Raw genomic sequence first — 16,884 nt, forward strand, 5'->3', positions numbered from 1 at the left:
TATTGTAAACAGGGACTACAGCTGTATATTATGCAGAAATTCCAGAATAACCATTGTGCCCATCCAGCATTAGTAAATTAGAAATTGAAGTAAGGAGACTGCTACCTCCAAGGCTCTTTCTAGTCCTCCTGCCATTTTGAGAGACATCTGGAGAGGCCTAGTAGCTGAAGTTCTTTTTTCCACATGGAAGAAGCTGATACTGCAGATAATTTATTTTTCTTTCAATTTCAGAAATTTAAGTTGTTTTTTTTGGAGGGAAATACTGTGGCAGGTGTCTAATCTGGTGGGCCAGCTTCTTCACCTCTTTTCTTTACAAGAATGTGAAGGAGAGAAAGTAAGGGTGTCCTACCTTCTATGCTTATAAAAAATGATTTTATCTTCTACTGACCTTCTGCTAGAACTGTGGAAACTGTGGGAGCAGAGTGATCCCTATATGGACTACCCACACAGATGGTCTGATAGGCTTTATCTACCCAAGAGCAATGAAATCCTTGGTATGACTGCAGGCTTGGTATATACATCATTGTCTGTCTGTTCTTCACAGCTCAGTTCCTTGTGCCTTCATTTTATACTCATCTTGCTTTTAACCAATTTTAAGTATTTAACTCAGCCTCAAAATACCTGTGTCTCCTCCACTCAGAGCCAGCATTTATTCTCCATTTATGGTTGGAGTACACATGGGCTTTATCATTACAATTTGCTTGTAACCTTTCTACAAAGGAGATTTTACTCTACTGTAAGGGCTTAGCATTGTTGTTCTAATTATTATGGCTGACTCGATAACTTCCAAAGGTTCAGGGTCATTCAGTACTAAGCATGTTGCAGAAATGTGCAGTAATGACAAAGATAATTTCTGTTCCAGTTGTTACTGACTTTTGACAGTAGGTCTCCCACACTAGATTTGAAGTGGAAATTATCTTCCCTTTTCTTTTTCTTCCTGTTTATTTGGTTGTACAGCAATCTTTATTGCTGTATAAGGCCATCTTATGGTGGCAACTTTTCTAGGTGTTTCTTACCTGACTAGGAAGATCACATGTTCCACAGTAACAGCTTGGTGTTTAGTTAGAATTGGTAAGCTTGAGGAAAGCTTTTTTTTTGAGAGCTATTTCTATGATACATGTAGACTGCTCAGGTCATGAAGTTACTATTGATCAGTTGTTGAACAGTTACATACTAGAGGTTAGAACATGACATTAAGGTTTGTGCTGTAAAAAATATTTACTTATTTCCAGTTACTGTCTATTTCTGATACTATACTTTTTAAAATACTTTTTCTCTCCAACTACTCATGTAAGATTCCACATATAGGAAGAAGCCTTGACAAAGTAAACCAGGAGTTAATACTCTACTGTCCTATCAACAGCAGCTCCTAATTGGCTGAGGCCGAATTTATGTAATGCCTGTATTCAAGGAAAGGAGTTCATTATATTCTTGTGTGTCTCTAGGAATCCGGAAAGACCGCAGAGGTGGGCGAATGATGAAACAGAAACGTCAAAGAGAGGATCAGGATTCCAGGAACGGAGAGGCTTCTTCTACAGAGCTGCGAGCTCCCACCCTTTGGACAAGTCCACTAGTGGTTAAACATAACAAGAAGAACAGTCCAGCCTTGTCTCTGACAGCAGAACAGATGGTCAGTGCCTTGCTGGAAGCTGAGCCACCCATAGTTTATTCTGAATATGACCCCAATAGACCATTCAACGAAGCATCTATGATGACCCTGTTGACCAACCTTGCAGACAGAGAATTAGTGCATATGATCAACTGGGCAAAGAGAGTTCCAGGTAAGGAAAGAAAGCCCCAGTGAACTATAACGTTCAATGTGAAAAAAAAATCCAAAAAAATGTTCAACATATACAAGTACATTAATTCTACTTTCCCTGCACTGCTAAATACTGTACAGTTTTGGGAATATGAAGTGTTTTCCAATTTAAAAAAAAAAGCAACACAGAACAAACAGAAAAACTTAAAGCTGAAGTAGAATAATAAAAGTGGAATCTAGTCTATTTGATCTAATTATATTCATTATCTAGACCCCTTTTGAAAATAAGGTTGCTCAGCTTTTTGAAATATCTGCCATTAAATCAGCATTTCCAACAAGAGCAGTAATATTAGTATTATTTATTTGTAAATTTACCTTTTCGTTCGTAAGTTAGAGACCTTCCATAAATGTTTTGTCTGAAAAATCATACAGAAAAACAATTTTGTTTTTTTCCTGAATACTTTTTTTCCCCATTGCAACCGAAAGTTTTTATCTTTATCACTTTGTTACATCTTGGTTGCTTAGCTTTAACCTCTCAGTTCTAGAAAAGAATTTTAGAATTGTGTGAGGCCATTTTGGTTGAATATATGTTGCGCATTCCATCATATGGTTTAATTAATTAATATCAATGAAATGAGATGACAGTTTTGTAATTAAGGTACATCATCTTTTAAAATGTCAGTCTATGAGGTTTAATTTCAGAAATTAAATGTATTGCACATATTGTAATTTTACTTTACATAGACAGCATACACAGTAATATATACTTTAAAGTTCACTGGAATTTTGATCTCTTAAATTTTTACTGTAGCTGTTTATTTCATTAAAACTGTGCAGCTGTCTTACAAGGGAATATTAGGGAACACTTCTGCATCTCTCACTCACTATTACAGAGTGCATTACCTCAACAGCATTGCTTGAGTTATGCCATTTTTCTGGTTTTCTTCATTTAAACTTGGCAACTCTTTCTGGCAAATCACTAACCCATAAAATCTGAGTCTTTTCCAGTCCTCATGGGTTCTCTTCTTAGCACTTTTCACATGTCACTCTGTGGACTCCAGCTATGATCAATGAGAACCTGTGAGTGTTCCATTTCTCATCATATATTATAAGAAATCACCTGAGAATTTTCTTTTTTTTTTTTTTATTTTATAAAGCTGCAGTGGTTAAGGCCTGACTCACAGCCTGTTCAATTCAAGAACAAGTTCACCTGTTAATTTGGTGTACTTTGGATCATGTCTTAATAGTTTTGAAAGATAAACATATGTCCATAGTGTTAAAGCTATACAATGCAAAACCAGCTAAATTCAGATGACATTTCTCCTGATTTTAGAGACATAATTCATCTAACTCTGTTACAAACTATCAATTTACATGGAATGTGAATATGCTACATTCTAAATTCATTATGTTTGCCATCTGGAAACATTTATCTTCTATGATATTTTATTTGGATAGTTAACGTAATTAATCAAATTATAGTAACAGTGTACTTAGATCTATTTTTAGATCTATTTTTTGTCCAGAGATCTCCATAAAACTACTTGTCACAAAACAATTACATCCACTAAAGATCAAAAATCAGCTTACTTTCTCAAATATGTTCTTTGTTTCCTAAGAAAACCTCAGAATGTATCATCTATTTATGTACATCCAAAGTATTTTATTTGCCTGTTAAGTGCTGGAATAGCTCCTACAGAGGAACTAATACTGTGTATATATACAAGAATAAGCACTCTAACAGGTGAATTTTGATATAAAATAGGAGAACTTAATTAAAAAAGAATAAAAAAAGAAAAAAAAAGGTCTTAGTTACAGATAATAGATCACAGAAGTAACAATCATCTTTCAAAGATAGGACTCTTGCTTGGATTGTTTGCTGAAGTTTCCTTCTACTGTAATGTGCTTGTAATAACTTTCAGAGAAACATGGCTGCCAGTGTAAGTTATATTTTCATCTCTGCAGCATATTGCTTTTGAATACTATTTTATTACTAGAAACTATACAATACTGCTTAGAGAGGATTTTCATATACATTATACTTAAACAGAGAAATGGAGTAACTATTTTTTCTGTTAAGTATTTTATACAACTGCATTGTGGGATTCTGTTCACTTATTTTCTCAGCTGATTTACTAAGGTTTCAAGCTTCAGAAGCCAGGGTAAAAGCATCTTTTTTTCTGAAGAGCGAATGAGCTTTTTACCAGTAGCAAGAAGTGGTTGCAGGAAACATCTCCAATGTACATCTCTCAAGCCTTGGAAACATTATAAAAGTTCACTTACTCTTAGTTGATGGAAAAGCAGGAGCAAAGGAGTTTGAGGTTTGAGAGCATATTTGTTGAGGACAGAAGAAACTGATATTAAAAGTGCAGAAACTCAGTGAAGATGCAGCATAAAACTAAGTGTAAAGACTTTTTGGATCGTGTTTAGACTTTATATTGCCATGCAGTCTTTAAGAAGAGCAAGTGTGTCAAGGCAACTAGTGAAGTCCTTATTTTGGTCAGGCAGTCTTTCTGGTGCTAGAGAAGAGGAAACAGCTCTTCAAAAAATTGACTGGGTAGAAGTATATCTATTCTACAAAAAGTAATAATGAAAATGAAATTGTAACAGGCTGCCTAGTACAACACAGGCAGAGATCTGTTGTGGATCCATGCTGAGGAGAATTGACTCTGCAATCTTGATGAAGTTAACAAATTGCTGTGGAAAAGAGAACTTGTAACAGCTTGTCGTACATAAACTTACAGAACAGTCTTCAATATAAAACAATGGTTAATTGAAGTCATAACAAATTTTTCCCATGACAATGCACTTCATAATATGCCAAGTGCATAAAAGCTGTTCTAATTTTCCTTTGAAACCTTGGCCACTGATACGAATGGGTTTCCCAGATGATGTGCAAAAAACTTGTACAGTGTCCTATGACACACACAAAAAATTAAAATGCCTCACAGGACTTTTCTTTACGTGACCTAATGGGTATTTTGGCTTAAATCCTCCCAGATGGCCTCTTTAAGACAGTAGAGGTGCCTTCTGATTAACCCAGCCAGATGGAATAACGAGCAGCTGCACACCAGGCAAGTGCAAACAGATTGCAATGGGTTAGAACTTTTTATACATATGTAAATTGAGCCTGTTACCAATTAATTAGGACAAATTGCTAAAAATCACACGTAAACAGGTATCAGAGTAGGTAAGTAACCATGTTGCTTATTTTGAATCATGTATTACCTATAAACATGATTTTCTAGTTTCTTCTTGGCTTGCATAATGTCTTCGGATATGCTACCACCTTCAATTTTGTAGATGGAGGGTTTTTCTTTTTTAGCTTAGCAAATTTTTCTTGCAGTCTCCTATGCAATGAGCAAAGCCATTGATTTCCTTTTCTATGGAAATGCTGATATGGAAAAGGAATTTACTTGCTATGTTTTTATTATTCACTTACTGTGTATACTGTAATATCTATGTCTGCTGTTCTGTATTCTTGAAAGGAAGCTGGTATTGTCAGTGTAACAATCAACAATTTTTTTGTGGAGAGGCTCTTGAGATGATAAAAAATAGTGAGTTCACACAGTGAGCTTATGGTAAAGAGTGTAGCTTTAAGGAGATTTTACTGTAAGGGTGAAATCTTTGGCACTGCTGCTACAGTCTTGTATAACTATTTACTACAAGTACAGTAACTGTACAACATAATAGGTACACTGGGCATACAAGCTTTGAAGTTTTGAGGTGATTCACGGTGCTGTACTTATTTTATGGCTTCATGAACCGAGGAGATAAACATTTTGGCACTGTTTTTTTTTCATTTCAAAGCCACAGAAGTTGCTATTTTCTTAAGATATTGTTTTCTTATTTGACCTTCTAAACTGTTCTGTTTGTTAAGTTAGGAACAGTGTGTAAAAAGGCCAACAATAGCCACAATTTTACACTGTACTTCAGTGACACCAAACCTTGGGGGGGAAAAAAAGTATTAAAAAAAAAAAAAAAAAGTGAGCTCATAGTGGAAAGAAAGCAGTCTTTAACAGGAATTATGTGTCTTAATAACTCTAGATGTCTTTAGGTGTGGGGCAGTTTTCAGAGTTTATAAGTTTAGTGGTCCTCCTGGTAGTGATTTACACTTGGCTTAAAAAAGAAACTGCTTGATATAGCTGTAATATTGTTTCAAAATAAACCTCCCATAGTATCTGCCTTATAGCGTATTCTTTTTTGACTAGTGGGTTTGCTGTCGAGATTTGTAACAACGTTATCAGAAAAAACCTTCTGCTTATCAGCTACTTTAATCTGTTGAAGTGATAGCCTGACTGCTCCCCTGACTTTATAGGGTGAAAATAAAGGAGGCAAATACGTCTGTAAGTGAACTAGAAATGGTAGCCCAGTGCCTGGTTCTCACTTTATGGATGCTTCTTGTTAAATTAATTTATGTGAAGTTTCAATTAACTGCCATGAGTGTAAGAGATAAGAATCAATCCTTATAATGAAATAAAGTAGTCAGTTATTGTTTGAATTCAATTCATGATTGTCTTAGCAGAGTAAGTTAAAACTATTGAATATAAAATGAAAGCTTTCTATCTATTTTCTCAATCTGGGAGGAATCGTTAGTCTTTCATGTCTATACTTTGTTAAAAAACAAACAAGCTCCCTTTCTGTCCACCTCCTCCAGCTTCTGAGTGCTGTATGAAGCACTCTAGCTTTTACTATGATTATTTATAGATTTGTCTTTGTCTGTTAATGCTTTTGAAATGTAGGAAGGTGTATTTTGTCTTGCAGAGAAATTTGAAGTAGAGACTGTGTGGTGCAGTGGTTTGTTGTCAGAAGCCCAAGGAGAAGACACTGATACTAAAAGACAGGGAGAATTGGGGGGGAGTTATATGCATTGAGAACTTGTGTCAGACTGCAAAAAGCCAAAGTGGAGAAGGAACAGTTCAGCAGAAATGTTCAGAAAAGTACTTAGGCTTTGGTGCAGGAATGTATGGTATCAAAAATATAAACAGACAGTGCTTTCAATAGCTGATATAATAAGATAGAAGACAGTAATTGCAAGAGAAAAAAGGGCCAGGGTTTGAGTAACAACTGTGATATTAGAAATACAAGAGGTATCCTAATGCAACTGTTTTCAAACTGTAGGGAGTCCCTACGAGTGTAGAGAAGTGCATCAGGGCTAAGGTTAGCAAGCTGACCATCAAAGATTCTCTAACAGAGAGAAAAAGTAGACGGCAAATGGAACAGGATCAGAGGAAGAAGATAGGTTCATCTGGCTGATTCTCAGCTATATTAACTTCCTGGGACTCTTACTCATTCTTGGGCTCCTGATGGAGGACAGAAATTTGCTCAGCTGCACTTTGAAGATGAACTGTTTGATTGTTTCCTTTCCCCCCTGCTACAAGAAGAGCCTTGGGATATTGTCTACTTGCTATCCCAGTCCAAGTTCTTTTAAGCTATATTCTTCAAGCTTCATGCCACACTTTTCCCCCAGGAGCTTCATGGCAGTGTGGACTATGAGAATATGTTCAAACTGGGCGATTCACTTGCATAACTTTCCAAACAGGGGAACAGAGTGAGGAGGGAAAAAGCAGTTAATTAGAAATCCACTGCCCCAGGTTGACTTTTCATCATGAAGGTTTCTATATTTAGACTAAGTCTTTTAGGCGTATGAATATTTGGCTGTTAAGAACATTAAATATCTGTTCTTTCTATCACATTTTTTCATCCCTAAATTTTTAACATGAAGTTACATCTTGACTGAATTCCATTAAAATTAAAATTTTCTGATGTTTACTCCTCAGGGTTAGGGCGGTATACTGTGTGCACTACTAGTCACTGCCTAGCCTGAACCTGAGTACTTCTGAGGTGCAGCCCAGGACTTATCCATGTGACTTGTGAGAGGCTCTTGAGATAAGAGAGCTGTGTGTTGGTATGGGAGAAGTTTTGTTAGGGATATTTTACTGAAAGAAATATGCCCAAGAAATGTAGAGGAAGATGAACTGAGGCAGTTAACTAGATCACAGGCATCAATACATGAGGATAAGTCAAAGCCTAAGGTGAAATATTTTTATGTACACAAATTAACGAAAATTACTATTTGTTTCCTTCCTCTATCTGAGCATATCTAGTGTTCTCCAAGCCCATCAACATCCTCAGCTTGCCATATGGATGACTATAAGAAACATGTTACAGAGATAAATACGTATAGATAGAAATGCTGTATTGCTTTGGCATGAGGTAAATCATCGGTCTTCTTTGGCCAGGTAGTGACTGATTCCCCGGTTTCCTTGTTGTGCAAGGACTTTGATCTAAATGCTTCCCTTGCTATGTCTGAAGAGGTATTCTGCTTATTTATGTAGTAGGAATATTAATAGATTTCATTAGGTGATGCTTCTAATCAGAAATAAATGAAGTCTTTGAATAAGCTCAGAAGTATATCCTTGAGGGTTTTCTAATGCATAGCTTGCAACATTTAATATTTTTTTAATTTTTAGTAAATTTTCTCATAAAGTCCTAAAGATAATTGTGCAGCTTTCCAGATTACATTTCTTTGTCCAGAAGAATGAGATTCTAAAATGTAAGTCATGAGTTGATGCTGCTACAGCTTGTATTCGTTTTTAGCAAAGTTCTGTGACTACAGTTAAGATCTCTACTTCTTGTAGAGAAGGGAGGTGATATTTTTTTCAATAGCATGATAAATGCCAGCTATTCATTCTTACACTGTAACTCCTAGAAAGCATTATATTGTCCTCTCATTCACAGAGGTGACTTTGCTTAGAGAGGTGACTGTCAAAAACTGTTAAATGAAGCATGTTATACAGCCTTCTAGGCATCTCAGATTTACAAAAGCTATAATAAGCTAAAAATTTATAAATTGATAAAAATCAGAGAAACTGTCTTTTACTTGTTCTTCACAGCTGTAGTTATAACTGTCTGTGCATAGGATGAAAAAATGGCTGTGGCTCTTCTAATTAATATGTGTTTTTGTTAAGAAAGAGGTGAATACATGTATGTGTTTCTGATATTTAGAAAAATGGAAACTAGATAACATTTTTTTCATGATATTTATGCAATAAATCAATAAAAATAGAAGTAAATACCAGTACGTCATTTTAAATGCTATAATGTTTGGTCTCCCAGAGAAGTTTTACTTCCCTTTGTTTCTGGAAGCAAATAGTTTGAAAAACATTTAGTAAAGGCTTCCAAAGTCACCCATTTATTAGTTCAGCACAATAAGTGCTTTCTATTTTTGGTAATTTTTCATTTTTAAAATAGCCTCATTTAGAGCTCAAATGTGTATTTTCATCTAAATATCTGTGAAATGTATGTATGTTTAAATAGAAATTTAAATCTGAATATGAACTTAACCTGTAAATCTCCGTTTCTACAAGTATGCATGTACCTAAATACATTTCGTAAGATTATACAAAGTTCTTTTTGTACATAGTTGTTTGGACACCAGGACCCAAAATGCTATTACAAGGCTGACTCTGCTCAGCCCTTTTGTATTTGATTTCCAAGGTATAATATACATTTAAGTAATCTTATTTACCTTTTTTGTCATATAGTGATAGATAGAGAATAACACCTAACAGGTAAGAAGGATCTAACATTCTTTTAACAAAAAAAATCCTTATATAATGGAGTTAATTGTACACTCAGTAACATGTATGCTCGTTTCATAATAAAAACTAGAAGCTGGAATAGGAATTCTATTGATTTTTGGCAAGAAAGACACAAATATAAGCATCTGTAGTAATATTTTTGATATTTTTAGCCAAAACTTAACAACATGAAATGCTTAAATTGCAATATTTTATTTCTAAATGTAGTGAACCTTCTATAAAAACATTTTCTGGAATGTTCCATTACTTGATAAGTAGTTTACACTCTTGGATGAACATATCTGTCTTTGAGGTTTCAGCTATGCTGAACCCTGGTGCTTTCCAAGAAGTGCTCATTAATTTCCACTCTAAGTAAACAGTAAGTAAAAATCCTTCCTGATTTATTTATTTCTTAAAATAATTTACAAAAAGAATATGCAATTGTTGGAAAGCACTGATGCAATATGTATGAGCATGCACACATACTCATTGTTCCCTGTTCACATAATTCACATAAATTGGCCCTTTTTACTTGATATTTAATACCTTCAGTCTAATTCTTTTAATTTCTCTCCAGTATAACATCTCTGAACATAATCAGCTGTAATAACATCTTAGAGGTTATATGTATATTATCTCTATTAGTTTTCTGTTCAAGTGAGCCATTCACTAAATACTCATATTGGATATATAAGGGTTTTTAAGAAATAATTAGGAAAGATTTATTGTAGGCTTTTTCTGGATAGGCCCTTGCCCTGCCTGTATCATTACAGTGGTGAATTATATGACACATCTGTTACACAGTTCATTTATTTTCTCTGAATATCTCCCCAGGAAATGAACTATGTGTGTAAAGAGTGTGTTGTTTTGTCTGTCTGTTAGTTTTGAACTGCTGAGAATTCAAGCTAGTGAAAGCATATCCCACCGTGGAATGGTGAATGAGAAATCTCCAGAATTTTCCTCTTGTCTGAGCGGCTGTAAGAAAACGTCTTCTTCCTTATGGAAAGTGCTGTTCCTCCTAATAAACTTAGCTTGTCCACCACAGTCCTCAGTATGGAGATGGAGAATAATCATTTATTACTGTAACTAGAGCTTGGTTCTAGACCTGTAGATTTGTAAGCCTCTTGAGGAGTCTTACAACCAGGAGGGATGAATGAAGATCTTGAATGTGACTCGTTGTTCTGTTCTTTCCCCACTTTAGCACTGCTGGGTATGTTGGTGATACTCTGCAATTCTTTTGGTTACCTAGTTAATCCAGTAGGATGCTATTAGGTGCAGAAATAAAGCTAATATAATAAAGATTACAGTTCAAAATCTCACTTTGACTCTAGGCAAACTGATGCGTTCCCCACTAAATTATATTCTGAAGCATTTGAGGTGATTAAAAAATTAATATTAAAGATATCTTAATTTTCTTGATTCATAAAATAGGGAATATGGCATCCTAGGCTAATTAGAACTTTCCAAAGAATATTATATCTCATCAATATTTTATCAATTATGTTAAGTATTAAGATAAGGATGCTAGAAAGGGAAATGCTCACATTACCCGTACTGTCAATGGTGAATTATAGTTCAAATTCAAGTATTTTTCTTGAGTTTAGTTTAGTTTAGTTTAATGTCTGTTTCAACTTCAGTAGATAAATAGATCTTTTCCAGTCTTGCCAATACAAATGGCAAAAATGTAGTTACTGACAGTATTTGTAGTCTTTACACTGCATGATCAAGTAGATATATAATTTTCTACTTTATTTTTGCTAAATCTAAATGTTCTGAAATATGTTCTGAAACAGTACGTCAGAACTGTGAGGGGCTGGAAAATCAAAACGAGGAGAAAGTATGGAAATTTCACATTACTCCTTGATATGAAAGGATAAAGAAGACCACAAATGGATTTATCAGGATGTATTGTAGTTCATAAAGGATCAGAGTTCTTAGGATTACTTCCAATCCTGGAATACAGGAGACTCCCCAAGTAGTAAAGACTGACCACTCATTTAATTTCGCTATTCTGACGATAGTGGAAACCTCTGCCTTTGCTTTCTGTTGGTTTACTCCGTGGTTGTCTATTCTCATGCATATTTTTGAGAAGTCGTTCCTCTGTACTTGTATTCCGGGAAGGCATCAAAATCTTATGGAAGTTCTTTGGGCTGAGTGTGGACTGTATGGGTAGCAAATAGTGACCTGAAGTGACAAAGGCATGTAGAAAACTTTTTGGAAAGGGCAAAAAAGTTTTAGTCTTCTGCTGGCCAGAGTCTTGCAAGTAGGAAAGGAGGTCTCTTATATTTCAATAAATGACAGTGCAATAAAACACCAGTATTAATTGGGTAACATATTTCATGTTTTAAAAGCTCTTTAGATGAGCAGGTTTTTAGCTGATGTAAAAGAGGCGCCGGTGAAAACTTAACATAATTATGGAGGCCTCTTTTGGCTCCATTTTTATATTCCCTTGGTATTCATATAAACACAAAGGCATAGAAACATTGCCTGATAGGAATACCAAATGCACATTTATTTTTTTTTTCTCCAAGCACACATGCAGAGTTGTGTTATTTTACTCTGGGCCTTTTGGAAAGAATGTTGCCTTGCTGCTGGGATCACTACTACTGTTCCTGGCTTAGCCAAAGCTTCTATGTGTATAATGGTCGTGTATAACTCCCTTGTAATGTACCAGTTTATTGATGCGTACGCTGCGATTAGAGGACTTTGTCTGCAGCATGGGAATGCTATGAAGTCTGCTAAATTTCCCTACTGTGAAACAAAAAACAGGAGATTCTTAGCCTACAGGTATAAATAGGAATTAAATCTGCTATGTTCTTAGTATAATGCTCCATGTTTTCCTGCTTTGTGCCTCATCAGTATGCCTCTTTGCCATACTGTCTCTTCCATCTCACAGAAGTTTTACTTTCTGCTTTATCCAAGTGTTATGCAAAGCTGTCTTGAGAATTGTTTTTTGATATCATTAAGTATCTCTAAGAAAAAATGGATTACAGATAAGTCTGAAATACTGTAGTATATTAAAATATGTAACTTGTTTGAAATCTGCTATGTTTCTCAGCCTTGTTTCCACTCTATGCATTTTTGTTGTTGATTTTGAAGAGACCACTTGTACTCAAGTGTTCGAGGAAGATCCTGACGTTAGAATGAGACATTGCCAGGCAACATAAGTACATTTCCCTACTATCTCCCTCCAGCAGACAGTTCAAAGTGGTCTTTCTTTTTTTTTTTAAACTCCAGATGAAGCTTTTGTACGTTGTTTACCAGTGGTAGACTTTTGGAGAGATTTTGGTAAAACTCTATTGTCACTGTCTGATGAACTGAGATCTGCTTTTCTTCAGCTGACAGTGAGTAATTTTTACCAGCTTTCCTAGGAGATACTTCATTTACGAGTAATGTTGTGGAGTATTTTTAAATGTTGATGCTAAGTAGGTGGGAGACAGTGGTATTAGCTTGTCAGTAAGTCTGACAACTCTGAAATCACTCAGTACTGGGATGTCAGAATTATCGTGCTTTCCTGAATATTTCAGTATAATTCTGATGAGATTTCTACTTTATTACTATATGACACTGTGTCCCTCAGCTTCAGATTAAGAGTAATTGATGTTTATAGAAGTACATTTAAGCATGAATTTTTACAACATCACGTAGGTAACAGATTATATTTGCTGCTTCGTTGCTCCTACACCAACTACAGTTTTTTCTACCTCTGAGGACAGGAGCTTTTAGCCTGCAAGGATCTATGTTGCACTCAAAGTCTGTCTTCAGGGTTTAATATGGTAATACTTGTCATAAAACAATCTCCAGGACTGTGTCCAAAGTGTGGCTCCATTTCTTGACCCTAGCTAAAGGTTTTATTCTCATCTGTCAAATTCCCATTCCATATCAGGTGAAAGTAAAAATAAAAGTAAAGGAAATATTTTCTCTGTAAATGAGATATAAGGTATCATTTTTTAATAGCTAGTAAAAAACCATAAAATTATAATTTCATTGCTGACTTTGCACATTTTTCTACTAATCTTTAATTTCTGCAATTGTAGAAGATTATAGCATGATATTTTTAAGTAGTGGAACTCCATGCAACTTTCCAGTCCTGACAAAGGATGACAGATAGGGTTTATAGGTTCAGTTAGCTTGGATGATCTTAAATACTTTCAAAACTTTTCCAGATGTCTCCATCAGAGTCGTGTGAATAATTAATATCTTTGTTTCATGACAGTTCCAAATAATAAAAAAGAACCATTTCCATTCAATGCAAAAGGACATTTAAAAAATCTTTTTGCTAAATAAGAACTGTTTCAGGTAAAATGAAGCATGTCAGGTAAAAGGAATACGTTCAATTAAAATTTTGAATATTTTTGTTTCTGACTTAAAATGAAAACAGGAGAACATGGGGGAAAAAAAGGTCCTAGTTTTCCTTGAAGTTTAGGTAACTTTCATAATGTTGAGGAGGAGTAGGTGGAGTGATGAAAACTAAGATAGCTAAGAGAGACGCATATTCCCTGCTAGAATTCAACCTGTATTTATTTGTTTATTTTTACTTAATGAAATTTGACAAGTTCTCCAGAGCCTTTTAGGCTTGTCAACCTGCTGCTTACCAATATAAATATTCTACCAGGTTGCTTCCAACCAGGTCCAATTTCAGTGCAATGTCTTAGCACTAGTATAGGAACTTCAGGATGAGGTGGTTGTTCTGAGAGCAGTGCACATGTTTTGTGTTCAGATAGAAGTCTGGTTTGTTCAGCAAGTTTCTTTTGGTTGCCTGAGGCTTAGCAGGCACTGAAAGATTCCTTGGATTTGTTATCTGTTGAAGAAGAGTGTGCAAAAAAGGAGCTTTAAGTGAATGATGTGTTTTCTGGGAACATGCTGCTTGCTAACTTATTAGGTTTCCCTGGACAAGAAAATGAATATAAATGGCCAGCTGCATTCCAGTGTCTTGATTTCCTTGTAATGTATTCCTTTGCTCTGTCATATGGTGACACTCCCACACAGCTGCTAAAATGCTTTTGTTGTTGTAGTGGTTAAAGGAAATTGCTGCAATTAATTTTGCTGTCTTTCTTCTCTTTGATGTGTCATTACAATTTCTTGGATAATTTTTTCATAGATTGGGTTCTGTTCAAAACCAGTCATGGAGGGACAAAAAAAGTATAGGAGGGGAAAACATTTGAGCCCTATTTATGTATGCCTATGTTTCTGTTTTGGTATAGATATAACATAAGGAACACAAAGCAATACATACATATATGTTGTTTCTGTTACTCGCATACAAGTGCAATAGGCAAAAAATACGACTTCTCTAAAACTGGACAATCTAAAAAAATAAAATGGACGCAGGTGCCTCAGTTGAGCTAGTTTTATTTCCTAATGACTATAAAGAATGACCAGACCATGAACTCTGAGGCTATGCTTCATTTCTTGGGTACAGCACACTATGTTCTGAGCAGTTTCTATTTGTAGTCTTGAAGCAGTTCTAATCTTCAAGTTCTGTATAGACTTGACAGTTTTTCCTTCTTTTCCTTGGGTTGCCAAATAATCCACTTTTCTGCTAGTCCCAGATGTTTCTGAAATGAATGTAATCAGTTCAGTAGTTAGTACTGTATATAGATTCTGGAATGAAATAGATTGTGGAACAGAAAATCTGCTGGGGGTTTTTATGAAGGAGAGGAGAAGGGAGATCTCCCAATTTAATCACCTGAAAGTTGCAGTCAAAATAGATGTTAAATGTACAACTGGTATTTATCAAACTTCCAGCTATGGAAAAAGATTGAAATTGAAATAGTGAAAATTTAATTCACAAAGAAGTTAAAAAAAAAAAAAAAAAAAAAGTAAATTGAATATAGCTTCGAAGATAGAAACAAGATTCTGGACGTATTCAGAATCAAACAATCAACAAAGTGAACAGTCATTAGCTGTCATAGTCATAGCTTCTAGTTGCTTCAAAAATAAATAATGCTAGTATAGAAGAATAGCTGATGGTGGTCACTGTGTTACCTTGAAAGGATAATTTTACCTCTATCCAAAAAGCTCAAGGAAGAGTAATAACAGCCTTCAGGTCCTTCATGTGGCTCTACTAATCAGTGGAACAGAAAAAATCAAAAACAGAACAAAGGACATATTTTTATTCCCTAGTATTTGTGGAGAAACTGAGGTGCAGAGAATTTAAAGCAAGCTGCCTGTATTTAAACTGAGTCTCTAGACTCACTTTAACCAAGTCTCATTCCCTTGGCACTCCTACCCTGACACCCATCAGCCACCAGCACCGGTAGCATACCTGCATTGCCTTTGTCTGCCCTGAGGGTTTTCACAAACTTTTGTATGAGCCAGGGCCACAGCAAATACCATTAGCAAACTAGGAAGTCTTACCATCTGATCTTTGTTTTTAAATACCTCTTCTGATAACTCTGTATTGAAGCATGCTAAGGTCATTTAGAGTGCTGAGAAAGAGTCTACTCGTCTGCTTCATTTGGTCCCCCTCCAGTGATTGTATGTTTTCTTAAAAACTTGATGAGTAATTGCTTAAGGAGAGCTTTTGTTCAAATGATTGTTCTTTATAGTCACAAAACCACTTCTTATTTACAATTGATTGTGGTTGGACCACAGATGTACTTTAGTAAGGAGGTCCCCTGGATGCAGCTGGGCATGCAAAAAAAAAAAATCTGAGTCATTCTGGACATGACCTCAAATCTTGGAGCAGGTTTACACCAAGGGTTCATCCAAGGTAGCTGGTGTTCCTTGGCTTGCCTTTCATTACTTCTCCTTGCTGGGTTGTTTCATCCATTGGATGAGAACAGTTAAACCAATAGCATACGGCAGAAGAGCGGCAGCCTAGTGGGGGGAGATAGGGAGCAGAACGAGGTGAAGAGGACAGCTTGTATTTATGAGTGTGTCTTTTGTGTTCGTAAAAGTCAGGCAGGAATGCATAGCCAGCCTCAAGGATTATTTTAGCTGGATCTGTTTTTGATGGGAAACATTTTGCATAGTAGTGACTTCTCAAAAAGCATTATAAATTTAAAAAAACAAAACACAAAAAGTCATCAAAACTGCTTGCGATTGGTCTGAGTATTGACAAAAATTTAGGATAATGAACTTAACTGTTGCAGAGGAAAAAAAAAGATATATTATTTAATTCTGCATAATTTAGTCAGCAACTATTAAGTTTTGTGTAGCATCTTCTCTCACTTTTGTAGGGAAAGATTCACAGGACATGATGCAAGCCTTCCCATGTAGTTGATGGTCTATCCTTGCACTTAATATCACTGGGACCAAGTTTCATTCTCCTATTTTCATTATGCAGACAATGTCCTCTACTTTTTAATTTGCAAACTTGGACTCCCTGAGAGAAAGCACAGCTCACAGTGATAAAGGAACCCATCTTACTGTTAAAGTGTAGCCTGAGTCTTATACATTCAGGTTACAGTCCAGGCATGAATGATAGTCAACATGCTTTAAGTAACGAGTTTTGTAGTGCTGTAAGAAAGTGTTGTGCAGTAATGAACATATTTGTTGCTCTTTTGAAGTTCTGCTTTTGGTATAGAAGATATATGC

The 16,884-nt window shown here is 35.5% G+C and overlaps 1 protein-coding gene across 1 annotated transcript in view; it reads left to right on the forward strand.

The window, feature by feature from the left end:
* Positions 1-16,884, forward strand: part of ESR1 (estrogen receptor 1) — a 156,750-nt gene that overhangs the window by 107,218 nt on the left and 32,648 nt on the right. The window contains 1 exon segment of the mRNA XM_010707191.3: positions 1,446-1,781. Within this exon segment, the coding sequence (XP_010705493.3) occupies positions 1,446-1,781 (336 nt within the window).

The sequence above is a fragment of the Meleagris gallopavo genome, chromosome 2 (assembly GCF_000146605.3).
Source record: "Meleagris gallopavo isolate NT-WF06-2002-E0010 breed Aviagen turkey brand Nicholas breeding stock chromosome 2, Turkey_5.1, whole genome shotgun sequence".
Classification (NCBI taxonomy): domain Eukaryota; kingdom Metazoa; phylum Chordata; class Aves; order Galliformes; family Phasianidae; genus Meleagris; species Meleagris gallopavo.